This window comes from Lissotriton helveticus, chromosome 12, assembly GCF_964261635.1.
Source record: "Lissotriton helveticus chromosome 12, aLisHel1.1, whole genome shotgun sequence".
Lineage (NCBI taxonomy): Eukaryota > Metazoa > Chordata > Amphibia > Caudata > Salamandridae > Lissotriton > Lissotriton helveticus.
In genome coordinates this window covers 272,986,855-273,013,713 of record NC_136073.1, presented here as the reverse complement: position 1 = coordinate 273,013,713, position 26,859 = coordinate 272,986,855, and the positions used below count along the sequence as shown (strand labels likewise).

Below are 26,859 nucleotides of genomic sequence, written 5' to 3'. Positions count from 1 at the left end.
GTTAAAGGCCCTCGCCTTCGGCTCAGGGCCTTTAACGCTGGAGAGGGCCTTTAATAGCCGGTATAGCCCTCTACGGCGGGCTATAAGGCTATAGTAACTCATTTTCTTCTCCAGTATTGGATAGTTCATAGATTCACATGCTTGAATCAAAAAAGCTAGCAGTTATTGTAGTTAAACCTTTTGTAAGATAAGTTCTAGTTGAAGAAGGTGGGTAACTGTCTAATATGTAAATACATAAACACCCTATATGTGATAGAATAAACACGCTGTTTATGACAATATATATGCATATATATATATATATATATATATATATATATATATATATATATATATATATACACACACACACATATATATATCTACTAGCAGCCCCTCCCGACGTTGTCCGGGTATGAATTGCTGCCGGCCAGTAGTATATTGTTTTGTAGGATTTCGTTTTGATAGCATTTCTTATCTGTGACAGGCCTGTGAAACGCTCCGATTCACAGTGCACTGGTGATGCACTTAAGAGTGTGCGTTCGGTAGTGTGTGAACTCGAGTTTCCTCACTTTATTTTTCCTTGCAATATTATATAACGCGAACTCGACAACATGGCTTGAGCACAATTTACATTACAGAAGAACACATTCATTTGTGGTAGGCACGGGGAGACAAAGCGATTTGCCTGGAATACCAGGATGTTGAGCTGATCCCGAGATTCGAACGTAGCTCCCCAGCTCTAAAGTTCGCAATTCTAGAACTTGTGGCGGGAGGTGTGTCTAAAAGTGTATGTTGGTGTTGGCCATCAATGAGAGAGACCTGTGCATTTTTCAAATGGGTGGTGAAAAAATATGAGTATGTTGCTGGAGATGTGGGCCGCCGTGCCACCAATGTACTTATTGGGGGAGGGTAAACACCCATTATTCCGCAACTTTCTTTCCGCATACCATCACTCCGCATACTTTCATTATGAAAGTACCATGACTCCGCAATGCCATTATAACGCATGGCATTACATTTTATATGCTTTTACCACGCATACATTTACAACTAAATTCGTTGTAAATGCATGAATGGTAAAAAACATGTTTTTTTAAAATGTTTGGATAAGGTAAGTATGGGTATAGGGGTATATGTTTTGGGGTACTGAGGTATATGTTTGGGGGTGTTTGGGTATTTTAAGGGTTCAGATATAGGTTTGGGTTATGGGATACAGGGCTAGTTTTAGGGTTTAGGGATAGGTATAGGTTTTGGGGTACAGGGGTATTTTTAGAGTTCAGGGCTAAGTTTGGGTTTTGGGGTATAGGGGTATTTTTAGGGTTCAGGGGTAGGTTTGGGTTTTGGGGTACAGGGGTATTTTAAGGATTCAGGGCTAGGTTTGGGTTTTGGGGAACAGGGGTATTTTTAGGGTTCAGGGCTAGGTTTGGGATTTTGGGGTACAGGGGTATTTTTAGGGTTCAGGGGTAGGTTTGGGTTTTGGGGTACAGGGGTATTTTAAGGGTTCAGGGCTAGGTTTGGGTTTTGAGGTACAGGGGTCTTTTAGGGTTCAGGGGTGGTTTTGGGGTACAGTGGTATTTTTAGGGTTCAGGGCTAGGTTTGGGTTTTGGGGTACAGGGGTATTTTTAGGGTTTAGGGATAGTTTTGGGTTTTGGGGTACAGGGTATATTTATAGGGTTAAGATGGGTCAGTGTTTAAGGGTGTTGGGGTATTTTAAGGAGTAAGGGTGGGTTATGATCATGGGGTGCAGGGGTATTTAAAGGGAGCAGGGTGGGATTAGCACACGATGTGAGACACGGCATGAAGGGCGGAACGTACCACACGCCCCCAGCGTTTGTCACGCCCCCAGCACACGCCCACAGCACAACGCAGACACGCCCACAAGGGACTACTTTGCTGGCACGGTTCTTTTACCTTTTAAATGTATATGGTGGGCGTCTGCATAGCCTATGTCCTTCTGGTGCAACGGCCCTTTCCAACGCTGTATTGGGTGTTGTGATTGGTGCTGTGGTTCCTGAGATTACTCGCCTCAAAGGTTTGGGCTCTCTCTTTATTATATTAGTATAGATATATATAGATAGAAAGAAGTACCTGTAAATAATCATAACTAAGTACACATAGTAACAGAGGCTCACCTTATTGTAACAGATGGTGTAACAATGCCTGTCTAATGGCTGCATCATTACGCTGTGCCGATTCTAGGAAATAGTGTTGCATGAATGTGTGGGTGCTCTTCCACGTCGCAGCATGACATATTTTCTCCAGCGGAATGCCTACAAACAGGGTAGCCGCAGTGAACACTGCCCGCGTTGAGTGCACCCTTGCCTTCACTGTGAATGGTTTTCCAGCTTTGAAGTGGCAACACTGGATGGTTGCGGAAATCTACCTTTCGATGGTTGCTTTTGTGACTGAAGCACACTGTCAAGTTGGTCCATAGCTTACGAACAGTTGATCAGTTTTTCAAAGCTGTTTAGTACGATGCAAGTAGAATTTTAGAAATTTTTAATGTCAAGTGCATCGAGAGACCTTTCTGCAGGTGATGCCAGATTTGGAAAAAAAGTTCATAGTATCATCAGTTTATTGAGATAGAACTGCTAAGGAACCTTGGGAATGAATGTCGGATTTGTTCTGAGAACCACATAATCATCACTGAAACGTAAGAAGGGCTCATGTGTTGTGAAAGCCTGTATCTCACTTACTCTTCTAGCTGTATCGAGTACCAACAGCAAAGCTACCTTCCATGTGAGAAACTTGAGGTGCGCTGTATGAATGGATTCAAATGGAGGTTTCATAAGTTGAGAGAGGACTACATGAGGAGAGAACTATTTTAAGTAACTCACTGTTTCTTAAATGTTTCGGGTCACTGCACTATGTGCAAGAGGGGTGGCCCGTTTTTGCTTAATAGAACTTTGCGTATATGCCATTGATGCCTATGTTATTATACCTTTGCATTTATTTTCATTCCGTGAATGTCGTTTTAAGATATGCAAGGAGGGTGTCTCGTTTACTGTTAAATATTGAATACGTGCTTATTTACTGATTATGTTCGTTCTACATATCTACGCTGCATTCCCTTGAATAATAACTTATGCACGTTCTCTTTTAGCTAAATTTACTTTGCATTTCCGTTTCTGTATATACGATTACTATGTAATTCGTGTAGTTTGCTTTGTGTCATATTATTTCACAGACACGTAATTGTGTTTCTTTGACCATAATATTCTCTTCCTGTTTGACTGGATGGGAAGGAGTTGTTTAAATGTTGAGTAGCCTTCTGTCCTGTCTTTGTAGATGCTAAGACTGGTAATAATGTTTGGTTGAATTTTAGATATTGAAGCAATATAATATATGTCGCTTCGTTAGAGAATATATTAATGGTGAATTTGGAATGGTGATTAATATACTGTGCACTTCCTCTTTTTAGGAATTTGAATTAATTAGGACGTATGGCCTTTGGACCATTCAATTCATTGTTTTGCCGTCTTTTAACTTATACATAATTCAATGGTAAGTTTATTTGGTCTTTACTACACATACGAACAGTGGAAGTGTTGGTGTCTTGAAGTTTTACTAGGGGTATTCTTTTTTACTTCACCTTCACGTACTTGTGTGGCTTGTGTGTATTTGCACTTTTGTGTTGTAGCACCAGAGGTGTTGGCTTTTCTCTTTTTTCTTATTTCTCCTTTTTATCTTGTGCTAGAGCATCTGCATTTCTTCACTTGGTAATTGACCCTCACTTAGTACCTCTTTGTAAGTTCTTTACTTATAGTTCCCTAAAACCTGGCCATGTGATTTTGTTCATGCCTAATGAAGGGTTGTATCAAGTATGATTTAAGGTTATCTCATGTTTGTTTTTAGCCCTGACGAAGTCTGTTGGCATATGTGCCTGATGAAACACGTTTTGGCAAGCTCTTTTGGCTTTTCAATTGCTGAAGAATTTTCTATGAATTGTGGCAAGAATCTTTAGATTGGTTACCCTGTGGCTGGATTGAACTGTGAATTGATATAATATGAAGAAATCTTGAAATTGGAACAATAAAAGAAGAAACAAAACTTTACAATTTGGAAAAGAGGGTTATTGATATGGACACTTATATATGCTAGCATTGCTCAGGTTTGGAAATTGTGTTTGTGCATTTTAGCTTTTATGTTTTGATGGTGGCTTCCGCTCTTGCTTTCAAAAGAATATCCCTGCAGTCCTGAGGAATATTTCAAATCTCAGAACTCGTGGAATTCAGGAGCCATGGCCATAAGCGGAGAGAGACTGGGTCCGGATGTAGGACTTGGCCCTGGTTCGTTGTCAATAGAACTTGCGTTGTCTGTAGGCAAATGGGATCGGACTCCAACAAAAGGAGAAACTAAATGAACCAGTGTTGCCTGGGCCACTTGGGAGCAATCAGGACAAGGGGATAGCGGTCCATTTCAACTTGTTGAGCACCTTCAGTATGAGAGGGAAGGGGGAAAAGCGTATGCATAGATTCTAGACCATCTGATCAAAAAGGCATTCTTCCACGTCCATGGGTGCGGGTACGGACTGGAGTAGAACTGGCATTTGGTGTTCTCGTTGTCGTGAAGAAATCCGATGCTGGTTTTCCCCATAGTGAGAAAATTCTGTTCCGCTCCGACTGATCCAGTTCCCACTTGTGACATCAGTCCTTGGCTCTGCTGAGTGTGTCTGCCAAGGTATTGTTTGTTACATGCTCGGGCTTCAGAGAGATCTTGTGAGTTGAGAGCCAGCTCCAAAGATCTTGGGCTTCATGAGAGAGCGATAAGGATCTTGTGCCCCGTTGCTTATTGACATAATGCATGTCGGTTGTATGGTCTGTACACACCAGCACCAAAGATCCTGCTATCCTTGGTAGGAAAGCTTGTAGGGATATGCATGGTCTTCTGGAGCATAGATCACTTCCCTCAAATTTGCAGGTCCTGCAGGTGGCTACCCCGGCCTTCCAGAGAGACATCCGTATTTAGGACGAAGTTGAGTATTCAAGGCAAAAAGTGAGGCCCTTCGAGAGATTAGAGATCTGAGACCACCACACTAGTGTTTCCATAATCCTTGGGGTGATGTGTATCAGGTCCTCGAATTACCCTTCTGTCTGGACCCACAGGTTTTGTAACGCCTCTTATAATGTTCTAATGTTCAGGTGTGCAAGAGGAACTAGATTGATTGCCGCGGATATCATGCCTAGCAGCAACTAGAAAGATGCACTGCTACAGATTTGTTTCTGGAGAGTTTGATAGTCAGATTTTCTAGCCTATAGAGTCTGTCTTGAAGGAGAAAAGCCTTGTTTTGGATTTTATCCAGGTTGGAGCCTGGTAACATTATACTCTGTTTTGGAATAGAAGTTGACTTCTGATGATTCACAGTGAGACACAGTTTGCAAAACAATGTGAGGCAAGCTTTTGCAGATTTGGACGCTTACAATAGTGTTGGAGCTTTTAGCAGCCAGTTGTCCAGGTATGGGAATACCTGATGACCTTTCTTTCTGAGAGTGGCCGCAACTGGGACAAGGCATTTGGTGAAGATATGGGGAACTGACTTTAGGCCGAATTGGAGGACTGTGAACTGGTAACAGTCCAGAGTTGTCATTTAGTCTCCTTCGTTTAGGAGGAGCAAGATGTTGGAGAAAGTGACGAAAGAAAGGATTGCTTCCACAAGAATTAGTTTAACTTCCTGAGGTCTAGGATGGGTCTCCAGTCCACTGTTTTCCGTATGTTGAGGAAAAAACAGGGGTAGAAGCCCATGCATTTCTAGGTGAACAGGACTTTGTTGATTGCTCCACGTGCCCCTCAAAAGCGCATCTTCTGGACTGAGTGCAGAGGGATCTGGCCGTGTCTGCGTCTGTCGTGATGGACAAAAGAGCATCCTCTATGTGTTTTCCAAAAAGGGTTTCCCCATCGTAGGCCTTAGTCAAGATTTTGGACTGCACCTCCGGCCTGAAGGTTATTTCCTTGAGCCAGCCTTACCTTATAAAGACTTCTGCCCCTGCCAGTTGGCAAAAGCCAATGGAGGCTATGTCCATTGATGTGCGCTCACCTTCTTGTAGGATTTTTCTTGCCTCCAGTGTTTTGTCTTCAGACACTAGGTCAATGAGGTTGCCAATGTCAGACCACACCTGCCTATTGTAGTGACATAGAAGTGCCAGGGAACTGGCTGCATGAACCGTGATAGCAGACATGGTGGAGATTGCCTATGCTGTCTAAACACCTGCCCTCTTTGTCTGGTAGGGTAGATATGAGAGTGGAACATTTTTTAAAGCAATGTTGTGCTGCTTGCAAAATAACTGAATCCAGTTTGGCATGTCCTGTGAGGCAAGCAGGAGAATCTTCTTGGGCCCTGAATTTCCTATCAATACGAGGCAGTCCGCTGCCACCATTGTCGGGTTCCTCATGATTTTATTCCCCTCGTCCCATACACAATGTATACTGGAGATGGCTTGGACTGACTTTGTCTGCTCCTTAAAATCATATAGGAAGCAGATGGACTGCTTGACCAAAATTGAGAGGTGAATTCTTGTGCAGGCCAGTTTCATTAAATTATTAAAGCCTCCAATATCTCCGGGGGAGAGTCCACATGCTGTGGTGCTGGAGGTGATAGAGTGGGGGTGAAGTAATCATCCGATTCCTCATCGGGAGGCTGAGAATCTGGAATTTCACCTTGTTCTTGATTGTTATATGTAACTATAGGTCTTCTCTTGGTGGCGTCGCTATGTTAGAAGCAAGTGTCATCATGGGTGTCATAAGTGGAGGAAAAGGCCTAGTAGTTGCAGGGCAGGTAGGCTGAGGTGGAGCCGCTAGTTGTTCCTGCAGAGGTTCAGGGAACCTTTACTGATAATCTTGAAACATGGCCTGTAAATTCTGAAAAAGTGACATAGGCAATTGAATGTCACCCTGTCTGGGCTGTGGTTCAGTATTGTATTGATAGTGCTGAGTGTAATGCCTCTGCTTTGCATGAGCATAGTAATGTCCATAATATTGTTCTTCTTCTTCGTCATCATCGTCGTCCTGATATTTAACTTGGAGCTCTGATAGGCTGTGAGCTGTTCCAAAAATCTGACTCCTCCAGGTCCAGCAGATGACTTGGGGGAAGAGGAGAGACATTGCTTGGGGAAGTTAGTTCAGGCTGTTAGGTAGTTTTTGGAATTTTATTTTTGTTGATGGTGCCGTTGATGTTGTTGAGGTGATGGTCATTGTCATGAAGGTGTCTGGCTGTCTTGAAGTGTTAGGCGTCATCATTATACCTCCCCCGTCTGCTGGGTCGTCAATGGCATCAATGGTAGTGTTGATGTGGTCTTCAACAGGGTCTTTGTCGATGATGAAATTCACATTGACGGGATGGGTGCATCAATGGATGGCATTATTATTGTCTTCGATTGAGTCTTTGTCGACGATGAAATGGTTGTTGACGGGTTCGATGCATCCATGCATGGCATCATCCTCAACGGTCTTATCAACCCAGCCGTGGTAGATGGTGTACTGAGCTCAGAGGAGTTAGCCTCTGAGGAGATTTGTTTCTTTTTCTCCTTTTTCGGAGACTCTTTGGCCAGGTGGTACATTTTAAGGGCCTTTCTGCTTTCCTCCGAAGTCCCCTGGTCATGGGATCTTGACCTTTTGTGAGACCTTGCAGAGGTATCACTGTCCTCCTCAGAAGATGTTGATTTCTGATTTTTGAGGCCACAGAAAAAGCCTTCCCCCCTATACTTCAAGGTTTTGGAGGTAAAAGCTGTGGCAAATGTTACACTGGTTTGCCTTATGCTATCGGTAGAGCCAGTACAGACAGTCCTTATGTGGCCCATCCACATGCAATCTTTTCTCTCTGCAGGTTGTGCAGGCTCTGAAAAGGCTTTTTTCCGAAATGTCAGACATTTTAACAGTAGCAGCAGTAGTTTCCAAAATCTGGATTGAAGAAAACTGAGCAGAACTCAGGAAGACTCCCTTCACATGAAGTGGGGTAGAAAATCATACATACCCTCTCTTGGGAGTGTTCTAGAGGGTGCTATCACCTGATTGGTTAAGGATTTAAGTTTGGTCCTTTTTTTAAAACTAACATGGATAGGATTTCAAAGTGATTTTATATTGCCATTATATCCTTTGATAGTGATACACACTGCTTTATTATGGTTCTGTGGGGCTCCCACTTCGACGACGCAGAATGATTCAAGGATCTGAATCTACGAAAGATCCAATAGGGGAAAATACTCACTTCAGTTCAAAGTCTTTAGTATTCACAATTGTTGGTGCATCCAGTGCTGTGTCTCTCTAGACACGTGTTTCAGGATTGTTGTCCTTCAGTAAAGAGTAACAAGTAAAGTTTGGGGGTGCTGGCCTTGCTGCTCACAGTCTTCTCAGGTTTAGTACCCCTCCCAGAGCACAGGCGCAACCCAGAGCTTGTCAGCCCAATAACTCCAAAAGAAGCCAATCATTGAGGCAGTGTGCGCCACCCTCCTTTTGTTTGTCAAGGCTCCCTTGAGCTAATGAGCTGACGATCTCTGGTTAATGCACCTGCACCCAGTGAGTGGAAGAAAGACATGAAAAGCAGTTGGGAAGCATTTCCAGCACCCCTGAAAGACTTGCAGCTCGCTACTGATGAAGGACGAAATCTAGAAACGTGTGTCTAGAGATATACAGCACTGGCTGCAACAACATGGGTGTAAAATTAAAACTACCATTAAAGTAAGTGTTATTATGCACTCCATTTACTATAATGCATTAGGGACAACTGAGTGCTGGGATGTGAAGCAATGTGCGCCCAGGATGTTTGAAAAGTCTCTTTTGAGTTAATACGCTGACGAGCTCTGGTTGGTGTACCTACGCCTTGTGAGTGGTACAAAGACCAGAGAAGACTTTCAGCAGCCTTTTCAGCCCTCCCGAAAGACTTGCTGTTCTCTACTGATGAAGGATTAAATCCAGAAATATGTGTCTAGAGGTATCCAGCACCGGCTGCACCAACAAGGGTGAAAAACTAAAGACTACTACTGAAGAAAGTGCTATCATGCACTGCATTAACCTTAATGCATCAGGGAAATTGAGTGCTGAGGTGTGAGGCAGTGTGAGCCTACCCTCTTTATGTTTGAAAAGGCTCCATTGAGCTAATGAGTTGACGAGCTCTGGTTGATGCACCTAGGCCCAATGAGTGGTACAAAGACGTGAGAAGACTTTGGGCAGCATTTCCAGCCCTCCCCGAAAAACGTGCTGCTCTCTACTGATGAAGGACTAAATCCAGAAACATATGTCTGTAGATGTACAGCACTGGTTGCACCGACAAGGGTGAAAAACTAAAGACTACCACTGAAGTAAGTGTTATCATGCACTGCATTTTCCATAATGCATTGAGGAAAACTGAGTGCTGGGATGTGAGGCAGTGTGCGCAATCCCAACCCTTGTTCTTCTGTACTGTTCAGCATTGAAATGCGTTAAATCAGTTCTATCGAGAGTTGTTTTAAGTATTATCACTTTCTCACTACCTGTCAACCTCCCCATCTCTCCTGTTCCTTCTTGAGACACAGAGGGAACAAATATATTACATGCCGGTATCCTTCATTACCCATTATACATCCTCCTAGTCCCAGTCCTTAGGAGTTGAGGTTGTCACAAGCATTATAACTTGCACCTACTAATAATAATTCCTATTTGTAAGGCAAGAACATATCACCCCCTTAAGGGTTCCAAGTCTTTAAAAGATCGAATACAGTCAATGTATACTAACAATGCCCTCTTAACATCTAAAGTGGAAGTAGCAACCTGCTGATTCAGAAATTGGTAACACTAGCTCCTGAGAAAGGTGAAACCTAGAAAAAACATGTTTGGCACAAACTTGTGGTCAGGTCCTAACTCCACTCTATCAGGGAAGAATCTTAAATACGAATATGAATAATTACGAGTGAGGGTAGCTCCCCCAAACTCCTAGCTGGGGTGAGGTCTAATAAAAAAGGATAATTTAGCCGATAACATGGGTCTTGGCTCTCTGTAATGACTTGAACTGTGTCTAGTACTGGGTTAGGGACCACTAGTTTCCTCAGTAGACAAGAAACTACAGGAATGACTTTAGTCAAATCATCTACAGATCCACTAAAGCTTTTATTGATGTCCTTTGAAAAGCTTATGAGGATGGGGCCAGATCCATTAGAAAACCATTTCATAAGAACTCAAAAGATCTGTAATGGAGCAATATTATTTGGGTTAAATTGATTTTTTAACTCCCTCCACCATAGAATTGACAAGGTGTCCACTGCAGAGACTTGTGGCTAAAAACTTTCCATGCAGAAATGAGCATGCATTACATTCTTGGGAGATGCAAAGAGATCTACTGTCTGTACTGTTGAGATAGCATCTCGCCACCTGATTGCTGGTCCTTACTATGAGGTTCACTCTTTCCAACTGGGTCTGAGATATCTTGATGCCCTCCCCTGCAGCTGTTCTCACCAGTTGGACCACACCTTTCTCATCACTGCGAATCTTACACCACCTGTTCCCACAAAATTGACCCACAACCCCGGAGACTTGCATCTGTTGGTAATATTTGAGGAGGTGGGAGATGTAATGACACCTATTTCACTAAATGACTCTCTACAAGCCACCACTGGAGTTCTGCGGATACTTGTGGGTCACCGTAATCAAGAAATCAAAGTCTTGCGCTTCTTGGTTTCAATGAATAGGAGATTATTCAACAGGTGCTTCAGATGGAATAGAGTCCAATGGACTACAGGGGAGGGTGCTGCTTGATTCATAAATGCTTTACAAAAAGAAAGACCCACACTTCACGGTATTTCAAGAAATCTTATTCTAAATGAAATGATAAACAAAACCTAATATGTTTATCTCGGCAATTAATTGCGCCTTTTATTCATACTTTTTTTGGAAAGAGAAATACTATTTTTAGCAAGAGAAGACAATTGTTCTTCACATACATGGCCAAACAATCTTGTTGCCTTTGTTATACAAAAACATAAATCAAACATACACGAAAAGTGAAAACATGAAATTATTACAAGTCATTACATTCAAAAAGAAAAAGGTGAAAGATGTCAAATTATTCCAAATAACATCATCAAAATATTCAAGGATAAATACAATTCATTCCTAGATTCTAAAATGTCATCAATAAGTGTAAATACTTAATGTGGGAATAAATACAAAGCGTTTTCAAAGAATAGGACTTAATCCCCTTTGCCGACGCGTTTCGAGTGTGGGTTCATTGTCCCCAAACTCTCATCAGGGCCAAATAAATCCTTTTCCCAACCTTTATCCTCAAAGGTGTTGAGGTGAAGGTCACTCCCCCAACTTGTAAATAAAGCTGTGTGCACGCTTCTATAGCTGAGTCTCACAAAAACCGGCTACGTGGGCTGTTCCTCGCATCGATTTAAAAACGGGAGCACTCGTGTTTTCAAGTCTCCTTTTGTGAACTTCTTCGCATTAGTCACGGTGTCTCGCACAGTCGGGCTTCCGCTGCCCGATCGCTGGACCAAGACTGGTGAACCAAATCAAGGAGTGCGCTGAGAGGAGCTTCAGAAAAAGATAGAGATTCGTAGCGATAGCGATCGGGCAGCGGAAGCCCCGACTGTGCGTTTTATGTTTTAGAATAAGATTTCTTGAAATACCGTGAAGTGTGGGTCGTTCTTTTTGTAAAGCATTTCTGGGCCCTACCCCCACTTCTGTCCACAGGGCCACACTCCTCTGTTTTTGAGAAAGCTTGATTCATAAATGGAATTAAATGAGGAGCATAGAATGTGCATGGATCATAGTATGGAATTGGAATGTTTAGTTTTGAAGGAGCGGGTCAGTTGCCATGACCGTGCCTGCATGCCAGTATCCTTTTAGTTGCTGTCTTGAACCCCTGAACTATTATCCAACTCCTGGCTGAAGCTTGATGTTCTGACAATAGATATTCTAAATTTGCTTGAAGAGATGCCACTCTGTTTGGTGTATAGTGTATTGAGCATTCCTGAGTATTGATCACAGCTCCTATGAAAGGTACTTCCTGCGTAGGAATCAGTCTTGATTTTGTGTGGTTCACAAACTGACTCAGACTCTACAGAGTAGAACAAACTGTGCTGTTGTCATGTTGTGCCTTAGAAAAGAAAAGAGCAAAAATAACAAATACAGAGATCTGGGCCTAAATCCATTGTTTTTTTGCTCACCATGCCATTCCAGTTTCGACCCAGCCATATGCAAATCAGTCTTGACCCTACACCCAATGGGAACAGTCCAGCCCGAACTGCCAGGCTAGGTCCTCCATGGACTGGAAACAAGCATCCTAGGACCGGTTTCGGGCTTTCAGCCCTCATCAGCCAGGATTGCTTGACTATCCACAATTAGTGCTGATTCAGTACTATGGTGTTTCCTGAATACATGTTGTGTGTCGTCTAAAAATGAGTTTTCTTCTATATATGTTGAGATTTGTTGGTTCATAATTTTTTCTCTGCCAATTTAGCAGCAAAAGGGAGTCTTGAAATGGGGCGATAATTGCTTGTGTCGGTGGAGTCCAGGTTATCTTTCTTCAGAAGTGGGAGGATAGAGGCAAGTTTCCACTGAGCTGGGAAGGTCCCACTAGTGAACATCTGGTTAAGAATAGATCCCAAGTTGTTTGCCACTTGAACAGGTAACATATGCATTATACTGGGCGGGCAGGGATCATATGGTGAGCCAGATTTGATTGACATGATTAGGTCTCTAAGTTGTTCCTCCAGAGGGATCGTGAAACTGGAGAAACTTCTTCTGTCCTCTCGGTTGGTTGTCAACTGTTCCGCCTGATGGTTAACTACTATGTTTGCAGCTTATAGCCTTGCATGACTCCATACTGGTTTCAGGAAGAATACCATGCTAAAGCAGCGGATATTTCCTGTTCTTTACTGCTGCTTTGGAGACCAAACCTTGAATCACACAGGAGTTTGGTCTCTAATTCCAGCAAACACAGCCTTTCCCAATTGTGCATAGTCCAACTAGACGCGCTCGAGAAGGGCTGGAGCACCAACACCATGCAGCCTTCCACTGTCCTCAAACCAGTGCGATAAAACTCTCCCCACCCCTGGCCCAGCACATGAGTGGGGAGTATACTGATAAGTGTTTCTTGAAATATGCCACTAAGCCCAGCAGAGGGAGTACAAGAAGACTAAAAACATTAATCAAGGAACAGTGAAATAAATATACACAAAGTGTCTTGTAGTCCTATGAAAGACAGGAAATAAAACAGAAGGGGTGGCGGGAAAGGGAGTTTCTTATGATGTGAGAATGGAAAAAAATATTTTTTTCAGTTTAGTTTATCATATTAGTAATACTGAGGCAGGGACTTCTCAACTCATATGGGCTGGGACGAGGAGAACAGATGATAGGTAATAGAATGATTCACATACTGGCTTTACTAACTGGCCATAATTCTGTGATGCTCAGCAAATCCTTTTAACCCTTCCTATGTCTTCATTTTCTAATCTGCTGAAATCGTGAGTGCTCAGGAATATGCTGTGCACCAATATCAAATACAGTTCAAAGGCCTTGTACTACCCAGATTACCCATTCATCTAAGAGTGTTTGTTCTCTGCTACTTTATGCTAGTGCTACCCGCTCTTTGGTGTCATTGTGACTGACCTTTTTTTTTTGTTTCCCACCTGGTTGCAGTGCTACAATTTGCACCGAGCTCGGCCACATATCCTCCACCGGAGTAGGTACCAAACTTTGCCCAGATGGGGTACCCTTCGAGCTCGTCTTCGGTTTGATAGTGCCATATCGAACTTTCATTTGTGCTGTTCGGCGGTAGTGGACCCCACCCTGCTCCGTAGTCTGCTTCGTCCTCGATATTATACATGTTGAATGAGAGATGGGGGTCGTCGATAATTCGAAGCTGTCGAATCCGAGCACCGCCGAGTAGGAACGAATTCCCATCTGTGATAAATCCTGCCAAGGAGAGAGGAAGAGTCATCCAGGGCAAAGAGGCACTTTTGATCATAGGACTGTAGCAGTGTCCTTAAATTAAAATATAGAAGAAAATAATTTGCTTACCTGTAACTGTAGTTCTCCAACATTGGAATCTTTCATAGATTCACATGCTTGAATCATTCCCCGTGGTCGAGATGGGTGTCCCCCTTATATTTAAAAAGTGATGTCACAATAGACATAGGACTTAAAGGCCTAAGCCCTCATTATTTAGTAACATATCCAAGTCCTTATTTAAAAAAGGAGCAAACTTAGAAAACAACCAATCAGATGACACCACCCTGTAGAACCTTCCTGAGAGAATCTCTAGTGCCTAGATTTTCTTAAGCACAGTGGAGCTAGATGTACGTCGGATTTTTGCATGCGCAAATGGGTGTTCCACATCCGGGTCTGGTGCCTTGCTAGGCTGCAAGTTCTGGATGGCCATTAAAACTTCCTGAGTAGTGATCTCTGCATCCAGGGCAGAAAACATGTGTCCCCTGTGTTGGCTTGAGGCAAAGGGGATAGGTAGGCATGGGCATCCGAGTCTAATAGAGGCTGCGCGGTGTAAAGAGACTCGTAAAATGCACGAAACACTTCAGCGATTTCTACATCCCGATGAAGAAGAACTTTGTCTGCCCCCACAATCTCGGAAACCCTCCGCTCAATGTCTTGTGCTCGGAGGTGGTGTGCGAGCATCCGCCCTGCCCTGCTGCCCCAGCATAATATTTTTGGCGAATGCGGAATAGCGTGTAATCCGCCTTGCCCATGTCAACCTCGCTGAGTTACTCCAAGCTGCTGTTTGTTGCCGGCGTACCGCTACCGAGCCAGAGCGCACATGCTTGGCTATAAGTTCTTTAACTTGTGTCTCTAGGTGTCTGCGTGTAATCCGCCGCTCTCTATTATGGGCTGTAGCTATGGCAATAAATTGTCCCCTAATCACCACTTCAAGTGTTTCCTGCAGGGGGGTCGCTGATGTATCGTTTACGTCCATGAAAGTGGTTAACGCAGTCAATATGTCTGATCATGTTTGGTCGTATGTGAGAAGTCTTGTATTAAGGTGCCATTGTGGTGCTGTTTGCGCCTGCCCCAGTAGCTCAAGTTGTAGGGTGATGGGTGAGTGGTCAGAAAGGGCTGCCGCCCGATATCCTCTGAGACAGTATCACAGGTGAGTTCCAGTGATGTGAGGAAGTAATCAATGCGGGCATACATTTGGTGTGCAGCTGAAAAAAAGTGTATTCCAACGCTGTAGGATGCCTATGTCGCCAAACGTCCGTCAGACCCGCCTCCTCCAAACAGAGCCTAGTGGACACAGTGAGTACCCCGGATTGCCCCAACCCGGGTGTGGTGCGGTCATGGTGTGCGTCGATTACAATTTTGAAGTCTCCCCCAACTAGCATCTTTTTGTCTGCCGTCATCAAGAGTTGGCCCAGGGATACCCTAATAAAGGATTCCTGGCCTACGTTTGGGGTGTAAGTGTGGCAATTGTGTATGTCCAATGTTATCATTGACGGATATAATGAGCAAGATGTCCCCCTAGTTGGTACTTGGAACTGGGGGATGGGGGCCTAACAGGCAAATAAGATAGATCAGTGCCTTCTATTGACATCTCGTCCCCTAGTGGGCTGTTTCGATCTTGCCAGTTGTTTGTAAGCCGCTGCAGGTAGTGGTCTGTACTGATGTGCATATTGTGGCTTGTATTGCCCTTGGTAAGCCTGATATTGTTGTCTACAATTTTGAAATCCTCCACTGTAAGAGTAGGAACTTTTTCCCCTCGCCCCTCGAAAAGGTTGTTTGGGAAATTGTAATTATTCCAGGGACTTGGCAGTGTAAGTATCCGACTTGTCCATGTATTTTCTGAACAATGCTTATATGGCATATCCAAAATCTTTGTCTAGACTTCTGGCCTGAACGTTGTCGCTTTTAGCCAGCCCTGTCTGGGAAGAAATACTGCCCCAGCAATTTGTCGGAAACCGGTTGGAGATATATCAACAGCCGAGTCAATTATTTCCAAAGAAGCTTGTTCGTCTTCCAGAAGAATCTTCTTGGCATCGGGTTTAACAAACTCGGACAGTAGATTGATATATTGTGCCATATCTGACCACATTTGTCTGTCAAATCTACCCAGAATTGCTAGATAATTAGCTGCCCTAAACATTATTGCCGCCATGCTGGAAAGGTATTGCCCAATAGTGTCAAGGTGACACCCTTTCCTATATGGTGGTGTGGTGATAGGGGAGGACGGATTCCTGGAGCGTCTCTGGGCAGCTTAACTGATGACGGAGTCTGGTCTTGGTAGTCCGATAAGGATAAGTTACTTACCTGTAATCCTAGTTCTCTCCAAGGGGTATCCTCATCAAAGTCATAAGCACTTGAATATTTCCGCCCATGCTCGGGGACCCAGGAAAATATATAAAAGTATAACAATCAATGCAGCCTTTCATACACCACAGGCTGAGCGATGCTGTAAAATGTTTCTTTGCACACAAACAAAAACAAATCATGAAAACAAAGGACATTGGAACTGCTTTTAATGCACAGCAGAAACCATAACCCTGCAGTTCATAGGCTGCATTGTAATTCCAATAGTATAGAAAGCTGAAAAGGTAACCCAGAGAAAGACAAAGAAACTGGCACCATGCGTTTAAGACAGCCATGACCCTTAGCTTTCCATCATGCCTCAGGGGTGACAGTTAGGTCAGTAGTTCTTTGAGGAGACCCGGAGGTCAGGGCAAAAAGAGATGACACTTTTTGGATAATTTGCCCGGGAGGGTTGCTTATAACTTTGATGAGGATACCCTGGAAGAGAACTAGGATTACAGGTAAGTAACTTATCCTTCTCTTCCAGGGGATCCTCATCCATAGTCATAAGCAACCCTCCCGGGCAAATTATCCAAAAAGTGTCATCTCTTTTTGCCCTGCGGGCAAATGAGAATAATAAAACATGCAGAACACATTTAAGAATTTAAGAATACCAATTCCAACAAACTTAGCATTGGGATAACAAGGAGGCTTGGCCTACTAGGGTATCTGCGCTGGAGTCAGAATCGAGACAACAGTGTCTCGTGAACGTGTGTACCGATTTCCAAGCTGCTGCCTTGCAAATCTCGCCCATCCGTACATTATGTAGAAAAGCTATCATAGCTGCTTTTCTCCTAGTGGAGTGAGCTTTGGGAGAAACCAGTAGGGGTTTGTTTGCCAATTGATACCCCAGCTTAATGCAGGACACTATCCATCTGGAAATGGAACGCTTGGAGGCTGGGAAACCTGTCCTGATGGCACCATAGTTTAGAAACAATTGATCAGATTTTCTGATGGACTTTGTTTTATCTAGATAGAATTCGAGAACCCTTTTACGGTCTAGGGAATGAAGAGACCTTTCTGCTGGCGTAGCAGGATTGGGAAAGAAAGAGGGTAGAGAAATTGTTTATTGACATGGAAGTCAGATACCACCCTCGGAAGGAAAGTGGGGTGAGTTTTCAAAACCACTCTATTGTGGTGGAAAACCAAGTACAGCTCTTTGGAACAGAGTGCTTGGATTTCGCTTACTCTACATGCTGACATAATAGCCACTAAAAAAGCGACTTTCCATGTTAGGTGCTGCAATGTGGCCTTATGAATGGGTTCAAAAGGAGGACACATCAGTTTTGACAGAACCCGATTCAACTTCCAAGGAGGGGAAGTAGGTCGGACAGGGTGGAAAACTTTCTTCAAACCCTGAAGGAAATCCTTGACCACCTGGAGCTGAAAGACAGAAGGTTGGTCAGGTGACTTTCTGTAGGCTGTAATGGCTGCCAAGTGGACTTTTTTGGAGGTATACTTTAAACCTGATTTGGCCAAATATAGAAGATAAGGCAAGATTACCTCCTCTTACCCACTAGTAGGGTGAAAACAATTACGCATACACCACAAGTAAAATCTATGCCATTTAAAAGAGTAAGAGTTTCTTGTGGATGGTCTTTTTGACTCTCTCAAAATGTTCATACAGGCCTGAGGGAGATTCAGGTGGCCGTATTGCAGGATCTCAGGAGCCATGTTGCCAAGTTCAGTGAGGGAAGGTTGGGATGAAGGATCTTCCCATTCATTTTGGTCAGAAGGTCCGATCTGCACGGAAGCTTCCTATTAGGACACAATGAAAGCTGCAACAGGTCCGGATGCCACCATTGACGTGGTCAGTCGGGTGCTATTAGGATCATCTTCCTCCCGTAGCGAATGAGCTTGTTTACCACCTTCGGAATTAGAGGGAGGGGCGAAAAAGCGTATGCAAATGTTCCGGACTAGTCGATAAAAAGGGCATTCCCTCTCGATCCTGGTTGGTAAAATCTTGATGTGAAGGCGTGGGATTTTTTGTTTAGTTCGTCTGCAAAGAGATCGATGGATGGATGACCCCATTGATGAAAAATGTCCGCCACCACTTCGTCATTTAGCACCCAGTCTTGCTGCTCTTCGAAGTGTCGACATAGAGCGTCCACCTGCACCTTCTGTTCTCCTGGCAGATAGACTGCTGCGATTGAGAGATATCTGGCCAGAAGCCAGTACCAAATCCCCTGAGATTTCAGGGACAGTGGGCGAGAGTTAGTACCCCCCTGTTTGTTTAGGTAATACATGGAGGTCGTGTTGTTCGTTTGTATTAATATCGACTTGGACTGAATCGATGGATGGAACTATTTGAGAACTAGATGAACTGCACGTCATTCCAGCATGTTCATATGATAGGTTTGTTCTTTGCTCGACCACTTGCCCTGAGTCTGTAGACAACCCATGTGTGCCCCCCATCCTTGAAGTGAGGCATCCGTGATCAAGGATTGTGTTGGAAGAGGTTGATGGAAAGGGACTTCCACTAGGAGATTTTTTAGACGAGTCCACCAGACAACGGACATTCTCACTGATTGGGAAAGAAGAATCTGATCCTTCCAACGTCCTGAGGATTGGTCCCATTTGTCCTCCAAATCCTGCTGTAGAGGTCTCATTCTCAACCTGGAGTTGGGGACGAGAAAAATGCAAGATCCCATCGACCCTAGAAGCAATGCCACTTGTTGAACTGATGGTTTATGCACTTGAAGGAGGAGATTGCATTTCCGTTTGATTGATAACAGTCTCTGCTCTGAAGGAAACACTTTTCCTGCGGTGGAGCCCAGAGTAGCCCCTAGATAATGAATTCTTTGAGTGGGCTGATGAACCGATTTCTCCATATTTACATGAAGGCCCAAGCGACGCAGTAAGTTCAGGCAGATCCGGTAGTGGTTCTTCACCATTTGGGGAGACAAACCTTTTAGCATCCAGTCGTCTAGATATGGATATACGAACAGGCCTTGGTTGATGTAAAGCTGCGGCTACCACTGCCAAGCATTCTGTGAATACTCGTGGTGCAGATTTCAGGCCGAATGGCAGAACTCTGTACTGATAATGTTTGGAGCCCACCATGAAGCGCCGGAACTTTCGGAGTCGTGGTGCAATCGGGACGTGGAAGTACGCATCTTGGAGATCTATCGAACACATCCAATCCCCTTTATGAAGATGTGGGTATATTTGATGAAGCGCCAACATACAAAATTTTTCCTTCTGGATGACCTTGTTCAGTGAGCGAAGATCCAGAATAGGCCTAGGAAGTATCTGGAGTATACCCCTTTTCCTCATTGTGAATGAGGAACCTCTTCTGTGGCCAATTCCTGTGGAAGGATAGAAACCTCCTGATGCAACAAATTTAGTTGGTGAAGATTTGTCTTTACTGGAGGAATGTTCTTTGGGGGTGCACAGAAAACGTAGTGCATACCCATTCTTTAGTATATTTAGCACCCACTGATCTTTGGTTATGTTGCGCCACTCTTCTACATGTCCGGAGACACTTCCTCCCACTGGAGTGGGCAACGGTGTCACAGGAAGCACTTATTGTTTGCCTGTGTTTTTGGCTGTCGTAGAAGATTGTTGTGCTCTTCTACCTCTGGAGGGTCTACATACTTGATAATGGGATTTGGATTGGTGGTACTGCCTCTGGGACCATTGAGGGGTTTGAACCCTCTGAAGGTAGGCTTTGTGATTGTAAGGCCTGTACAGACGCTTGAACTCTTTTCTTCTCCAAGCCTACGGCTTTAAGCGTTTCTAACTCAGTCTTCATTCTGGCCACCGCCTCGTTGGTGTGGGAGCCGAAAAGAGAATTACCAGAGAAAGGCAGATTCATGTTGCACTGCTGGGCTTCCGGTTTTAAAGCCGTAAGACGTAACCAGGAAGATATCCTTGCACATATCCCATGCAAATATGAATGCGCAGCTAGAGAAGCCCCATCAGCTGCTGCGTTGATCATTTGATTGGTCACTAGTGCCCCATCCTGGAGAATCTCTGCAAAGTCCTGACGATCCTCTTTTGGTAGTTTTTCTTTAAAATGCTCTAGTGAGTCCCACAATGATCTTTCATTGTGGCCCAACAGGGCAGCAGCACTAGACACTTTTAAAGAAGTTGCTGCAGAACCGCATGCTTTTCTACCCCACGAATCCTGGGCTCTACTCTCCTTGTCCAGAGGAAGTGACGATGAAGAAGAGACTGCATGTGTTTTCTTCGCTGCTGCGATAATCACCGAATCCGGTGGAGGATCTGACCTTAGGAATAAGGGATCCTGTTCTGCATGTTTGTATATTTTCAGAATTCTCGCAGGAGCTCTCTTTATAGATGCTGGGGTAAGAAAAATGTTCATGACTGGTTGAAGGAGACCAGACACGAGTGGTAGTAAAGGTCTAAAAGCAAAAAACCAGTGTGTTCACAAAAATTCATTCAAATATATATCCAAATGTCTAATATTTACATACAGAGAGTGAATTCAGAGCAGTTCACAAATGGGAAGAGGTAAGGCCCTTCTAAAGGGTTCCTTCAGGAGGAGGGGGTGCGTAGAACATGGGTATAGATCTACCAAAGTTAAGGTATGAGGAGGCTTACCACTTTTCACTCTAAGAATAGGGGGCGTGGTGGAGGTTTAATCAGCATGGATGTGGGTTTCCTGCGTCAAAAGAGTCAAGGATCCCCTGAAAAAAGAAAAACATAAACAGTGGTCCAGGGGTATGTATGCGCTAAAAGGCAGGGAGGGGGGGGGGGGCCGGGGTGTCGGCGGAGGTACAAAACACAGGGTTCTAAAAAAGGGTGGAGAAATACCTCGGAGGAAGGGCGAGGATTTTCGCGGTTCCGGATTCTAGATTTCTACACGTTCAAGCTTCAACAGTCAATGGTGCACTGGGGAGTCCTATATATCACAAGGAGAGACGGCCGGTCAATGATCAGAATAATTTTTGGGAGATCACAAGAAAAGCATAATGGGTGTCTAATCATCCAGTCTGATTACGGATACCGGCTCACGGCGTTCTGAGTTCCCGATCGATAATAAAGACCCAGGGAGGGAAGATTACCTGGTGGGGGATGTATGACATTACAACGCATGCTTTTACATCGCATGCTTTTACAACGCTGTTTTTACAACGCATACCATTACAACACATAGTGCTTTTAGGAGCTGGATAGTGAATTGTTTAATTTACTATTCCAACTCCAGTCCCCGTGGATAGTAGGGAAGGTGTTGGATAGTACATTAAACACATTCCCTATCCTAGAGCGCCCCCCAGCGCAATGCGTTGTAATGGTTTGCGTTGTAAAAGTTGCGTCCTAAAGGCACTGCGTGGTAAAAGTTGCGTTGTAAAGGTTGTTCACCCTGTAAGTCAACCGTCGATGAGGATTTTTGTGTTTTTCAAGGCAGAACAGGTTTTTCAGATTAAACTGTTGTCAACGGACCTGTTGTTGTCAACGTCGTCGATGGCGTTATCATCAACAAGAATTTTGTCGACGGTGTTTTCTTTAAAAGGTCCGCCGAAGGAGGCGTGGCCAAGATAGTGACTCAGTAGGACATGCCTGCTCATCGCTCCGTCCTGACGACTGAGTCTCACCGGTATAGCGTTGAGTAGCAGACCGGGCGGAGTCCTGAGGCCTTGCTCCCCCTCCAGCGATAATTCTGGGAGCCAACGGAGCCAAATCTGGCTGGAAAAGATTGCAGAGGGAGGCCGATTGGCCACCACTCTGACATCGCGCACGGCCCCGGCGGAGCTGAGCAACTGGCGGGTGGTGCCTGTTGGTGGGCGGTCTCGCGGCAGGGCGACTCTCCCCTTAGACGGGAGCAATACGGCCCTGCTCCGGTTGATTGGAGCCGCCCTTAAGTCTGCAGAGGGCCTGTATGCACCAAAGTGACAAGGAGCGAAGGAGTTGACTGTTGACCTGTGTGGTGGGAGACGCTCAGGTCGGAGGAAGCGGACTTAACCTCCCCCCCACCCCAAGCGGACACTCCATAGATACAAGCAGCGGTGCCGCGGGGCAGTGATGCCGAGAGGTCCCGACGACTGTGGGAGTTGATCGGCTTGCAATTCAGGGAGCAGGATACCTGCAGGGCCAGGAGGCTTGCGGCCTGGAGGGGGGCCGAGCGGCCACGCTAGAGCATGAGGGGGGGGGCATTCCCTACACCTGCTTACACACTGGTAAACACACCTGAGCCAAGGAACACTGGACTTGCTGGCGGAAGCCCAGAGATCTAAGGAGCCTGGTTGGGTTGAGACCGACTGCTGGGAATACAGACCCGGTAGCCGCCCGGTTGCTGAGCGCCGTTCCGGCCGAGGCTGCGGGAACCTTCTAGTGGGTCAGCTGGTGTGCGGCCTTTGGTTCGGTCGCCCCGACCCAACATCCCGTCCCGGACCGGGTCACGTTTGAGATCAGCACCCCTGAACTGTTGGGCCTGTGGTGCAGAGGAGGGTGGCCTGGGGCAGTGCAGCTGGCCTGGCTCTGGACTGTGAGTGATACAAGGCCACAAGGGGTGGGCCGTATTCCTCTATCCCTCGGCTGAGGCCCGGTAGACAAGGTTAGTGCCGCCAGGTGTGAGAGGAGGACAAAGCATTTTGCTTGCTGCAGGGATCTCCCTCTCCCAATACTCAAGAAGAGATATTTGCCAGGCCTACAAGACTGAGTAGTGGCACCCCCCCGTCCCCGTCAGCGCCTTGATACCCTCGGGTGAGTAGCGCGCTCTACAAATGTATTGATTGATTGATTGATTGAGTTTGAAGTACTTGGCCTAGAAGACTGAGGGTAAGAGTGTAGGGGGTGAGCGGAGCGCCCCCCACTGGTCTGTCCCTGAAACTCAGGGCCGAACAGAAAGCAGGCGCTCCCGGCGCTGGTAACTGGGTCGGGACTGAGGTCAGTCGGGCCAAACAGACAATAATGCCCGACCTGGTCTTGTGGCAGCCATGTGGCCGGTGATCGAATGAGAGCTGAGGGGCAAGACATAGATTAAACCAATTCCGGCTGTGATAGCGCCCGCCTTTGTGAACTAGACTGCTGGGGCAGGGCCGCCTGTCAGCGGTCCGAACTGGGTAAATGGGCCAGGAAATTTAAGAACGGAGCAGGGCCTGGTGACCTATACCCGGAATTGGTGCATCCCGGGATGGTACCTGCGGGGGGCGAGGAGCTGTGAGACACAGCGCACCACACAGAGGTATACAGCATTAGCCAGGGGGACCACACCATAGAAGCCAGCAAGACACGGACAAGCTTAAACAAACCAAGTAGAGGGCACTGGACAGTGGGAAAATGGCAACAAATAAAAGCAAGAAGGAATGATCTGTCCAAGATCTCCTCCTTAAGTCCAGCACCAAAAGCACCAATGTGACCCCCTCCCCGTCAGGAAGCTCCATGTGCCCAAAGCGGGAGACGCGTAGGCTTCAGTGTCATGCTCCTTTCTTGAAACTCTGTTCGCCTCTCTGAAAGATGATCTACACACAATGAAAAAGGAGCTAGCCCAAGAGATTCGAGAGGTTCGGAGGGATCCAGACTTTGTGGCAGAAAGAGTGGACCTGCTGGAGACACAGGGATCCACCAGGGATGAGGAGATAGACCAGCTTCAACAAGAGGTCCTCTGCCTAAGTGACCAGCACCGGGATCTCCAGGCACATGCGAAGGATCTCAAAAACGGCTCTAGACGTAATAACATTCAAATCCGGGCGATCCCTCAAGGGGCGAATGGGGTTAGATTTGAGGTATATGGTGAGGAACTCTTTCGCTTTATTCTGGGAGCTCCAACGGATCAGCAGATCAAGTTGGATGGAATACACAGGGTGAGCCTCAGGAGAGTGGCCCTGGCCCTCCCGGCAGACATTCTCATGTGCGTACAAGATTTTCAGCTAAAAGAACAAATTCTCCGAGAGGCTCAAGATGAGCAATCCATCGAGTTCTGGGGCTCCAAACCCCTCTTGTTCCAGGACTTAGTGGCCTCCACACTGCAAAAGAGGAGAGAATTAAGGTCAATCACAGCTCACCTGCACTCCAATGAGGTCCCCTACTCTTGGGGTCATCCCTTCAGGTTGATCTTTAAATGGGACGATAAGACACACCACATCCGTTCGCTGCAGGAGGCCAGACCTCGCTCTGACTTCGACCGGACCTGGAGACTATCGCCAGAGAGAGGAAGATGGTCATTGCTTCACTGGAAGAAGACACTGTCAATACAGACTGAGAAGTCGCATGATCACACTGGCAGGGACTGGCCTTGGGTCCAGAGGGTCTGAATTATAGAACTCCCAGTCATCTTCATTGAAGGGGCATGGGCGGGATGGGGGGACGGAATGGATGCGATGTCTAGCCTTAAATTGCTGTTCAATAAATCAGGTGACCGCGACCCGGAAGATAGTCTCACTCAATGTGAAAGTCCTCAACAATCCGGTTAAACAGCGGGCCCTCCTTTCATTCCTAGAAAACACATACGCACATATTTGTCTCCTTCAGGAGACGCACCTTCTGGCTGGTGACACTCATAGACTAAGAGCCAGGGCGTTCCCCCAACAGCTTTTCTCATCCCACTCCACTAAGGCAGCTAGTGTGGCCATCCTTGTCTCCTCTAAGTTTAGTGACAGAATAGGCCTCACACTGGCCGAAATTAGGGGTAGGCTGCTGGCTCACACATTCACGTTGGGTCCCCATACCTTCACTACTGGCACAGTATACACCCCGAACGAGGGGCAGGAGGGGTTTCTTCATAAGGAGGTGCTGGAGCCATCCAATTACCCCAACAGGTCATTGGCCTTAGGAGGGGAACCTTAATCTAGCATTTGATAACGACATTGATAGATCAAGCCAACAACATGGGCAGACCGGGGCTCTCACGGAGGAGGGAAGGCAACTCCTGCCAGAGGCAGGACTGATTGATGTATGGAGGACTCAGCACCCGATAGATAGAGAGTTTCACTTTCTATTCACATCCCCAAAAGACTTACACTAAGATTGACTACCTTTTAACCACCAACATAATTGCCCAGCAGGTACAACAGGAAGAGATACTCCCTATCAGGAATCCCCGTCTCACAGGGAACAGAACAACGTGTATTGTCTGTCAACATCCACATGGTGTTCGTATTAGCCACATTGCAGTATGTCAGACAGACTTGTGTAAAGCAGATATATGTGTTTATTAATCAAAGGTTTTGCCAGGTCTCGTTGGTTTTGTTTGGCTGTATTAGCACACCTTGCCAATGCTTGTTATGAAAGTTACAATGTCAGGACACCCACCATTATGCTACTTTGCTAAATTAGATCACTGTTGTTTAAAAAAAAAAGATAAACGAAATCGATGCACGCTAGAAAAAACATGCATTGGTAAAGTGTTGCCGTCTCCACGGCAACGTGAACTCCTCAGCTGGCTGAACACGTGCTAAATTACGTTGCTGAGTACGTCGCTGCAACGTACCAAGCAGTGCCCCGGGAATGGTTATAAATAGCCACACCCAACTTGCACGCGTCTCTTTGCTTTCTTTCTGTTTCCCGGATTCGACGAGTGAACTCCTCTGGCCTCGCCTACTGATCGCGTCATCGGTTTCCTCAAGGGATTTCCCTCTTCGTTCTTTGTGCAGGCTCAGGACAAAGGGAATTAATCGGACAAGGAAAGTGTTAATTTTTTCTTGGTTTTAATTGAGACTGCACTGTGTGTTCAGAAAGCAACATCTAGTTTTTGGAGAACTTTAACTCTTTGGTGCTTGATAACAATTCCTGCTTTTGCTTGATAACAAATCCTGTTTTTTAACGCTGTAACTCTTTGTTGCTCAATAATACTTTCTGATATTTGGCACCAGTTCTTCAGTCAGAGTTTTAGGGTGCTATTGGTGACTGTGATTAACCATGAACCCACTCAGGCATTTGAATGCTAATTTTCCCTGAGATTAACCATTTACCCGTTCAGGCATTTGAATGCTAATTTGCAATGAACTAATTACATCAAACAAACTCCTGAATCTTTTGAGTTTAACATTTAGTAAACAGGTGAGAGTAGAAATCTTTAAGCGTATACAAAGTGCAAAACACATTGTGGGCATAAAGTCTAATACATGTTACATGTATTATGTTTCATAGACTCAGTTGTTCTGTCTAATAGTTGCCTTACAAGAAAAATCCTTTACCAGAAAATACCATTACCCGAATACACCACTACACAAAGAGAGGTAACTTGTCAAAGAAGTTATCAAGAATATATGAGGCATTGGGAGGGGATACTAGGGTTGGTAGTTTATTAATAATCATATTTGTCTCTAGGTTAGAAGAGTGTTGCGTCTGCATTACCAGAACTTGGATCCTGGCGGGCCTGGGTGGCGGAAAGTAGCAGTCTCTCTCTCTCTCTCTTTGTTTCTCGTCCCAGTCTCCTTCCCTCTTTGGACACCTGCCAGGGCTCCTGTTTGTCGCAGTAGCGCTGAGAGGTGTTCAGGACGGGTTGAGGAACAGTCATCGCCCCTGCAGACGATCCTGGATTTCAGATGAGTGGCTGGACTCACATCTTACACTCCCTTGCTCATTTTCTGACCATTCGGCTGTATACACGTCTTTGGCCCTCTACGACCTCGTTTAACGTGTCGCTTTTGGCAGCTCAAAGAAACAATACTTCAATGCCCCACAGTAGTGCAACGAATCACAAAAGCG

General features: G+C 45.4%; 1 protein-coding gene across 4 annotated transcripts in view; it reads right to left on the bottom strand.

The window, feature by feature from the left end:
• LOC144798682 (polycystin-1-like protein 3) overlaps positions 1–26,859 on the bottom strand; it is a 1,031,816-nt gene that overhangs the window by 270,909 nt on the left and 734,048 nt on the right. For 3 of the 4 annotated variants that reach the window (XR_013603613.1, XM_078669668.1, XM_078669669.1), the window contains one exon: positions 13,581–13,866. Coding sequence is in view for 3 of the 4 variants with exons in the window: in XM_078669668.1 (XP_078525794.1) it covers positions 13,581–13,866 (286 nt within the window). In the remaining variant the exon portion in view is untranslated. Of the gene's footprint in view, positions 1–13,560; positions 13,867–26,859 lie in introns of all 4 variants that reach the window. The other variant, XM_078669670.1, reaches the window with a different exon arrangement.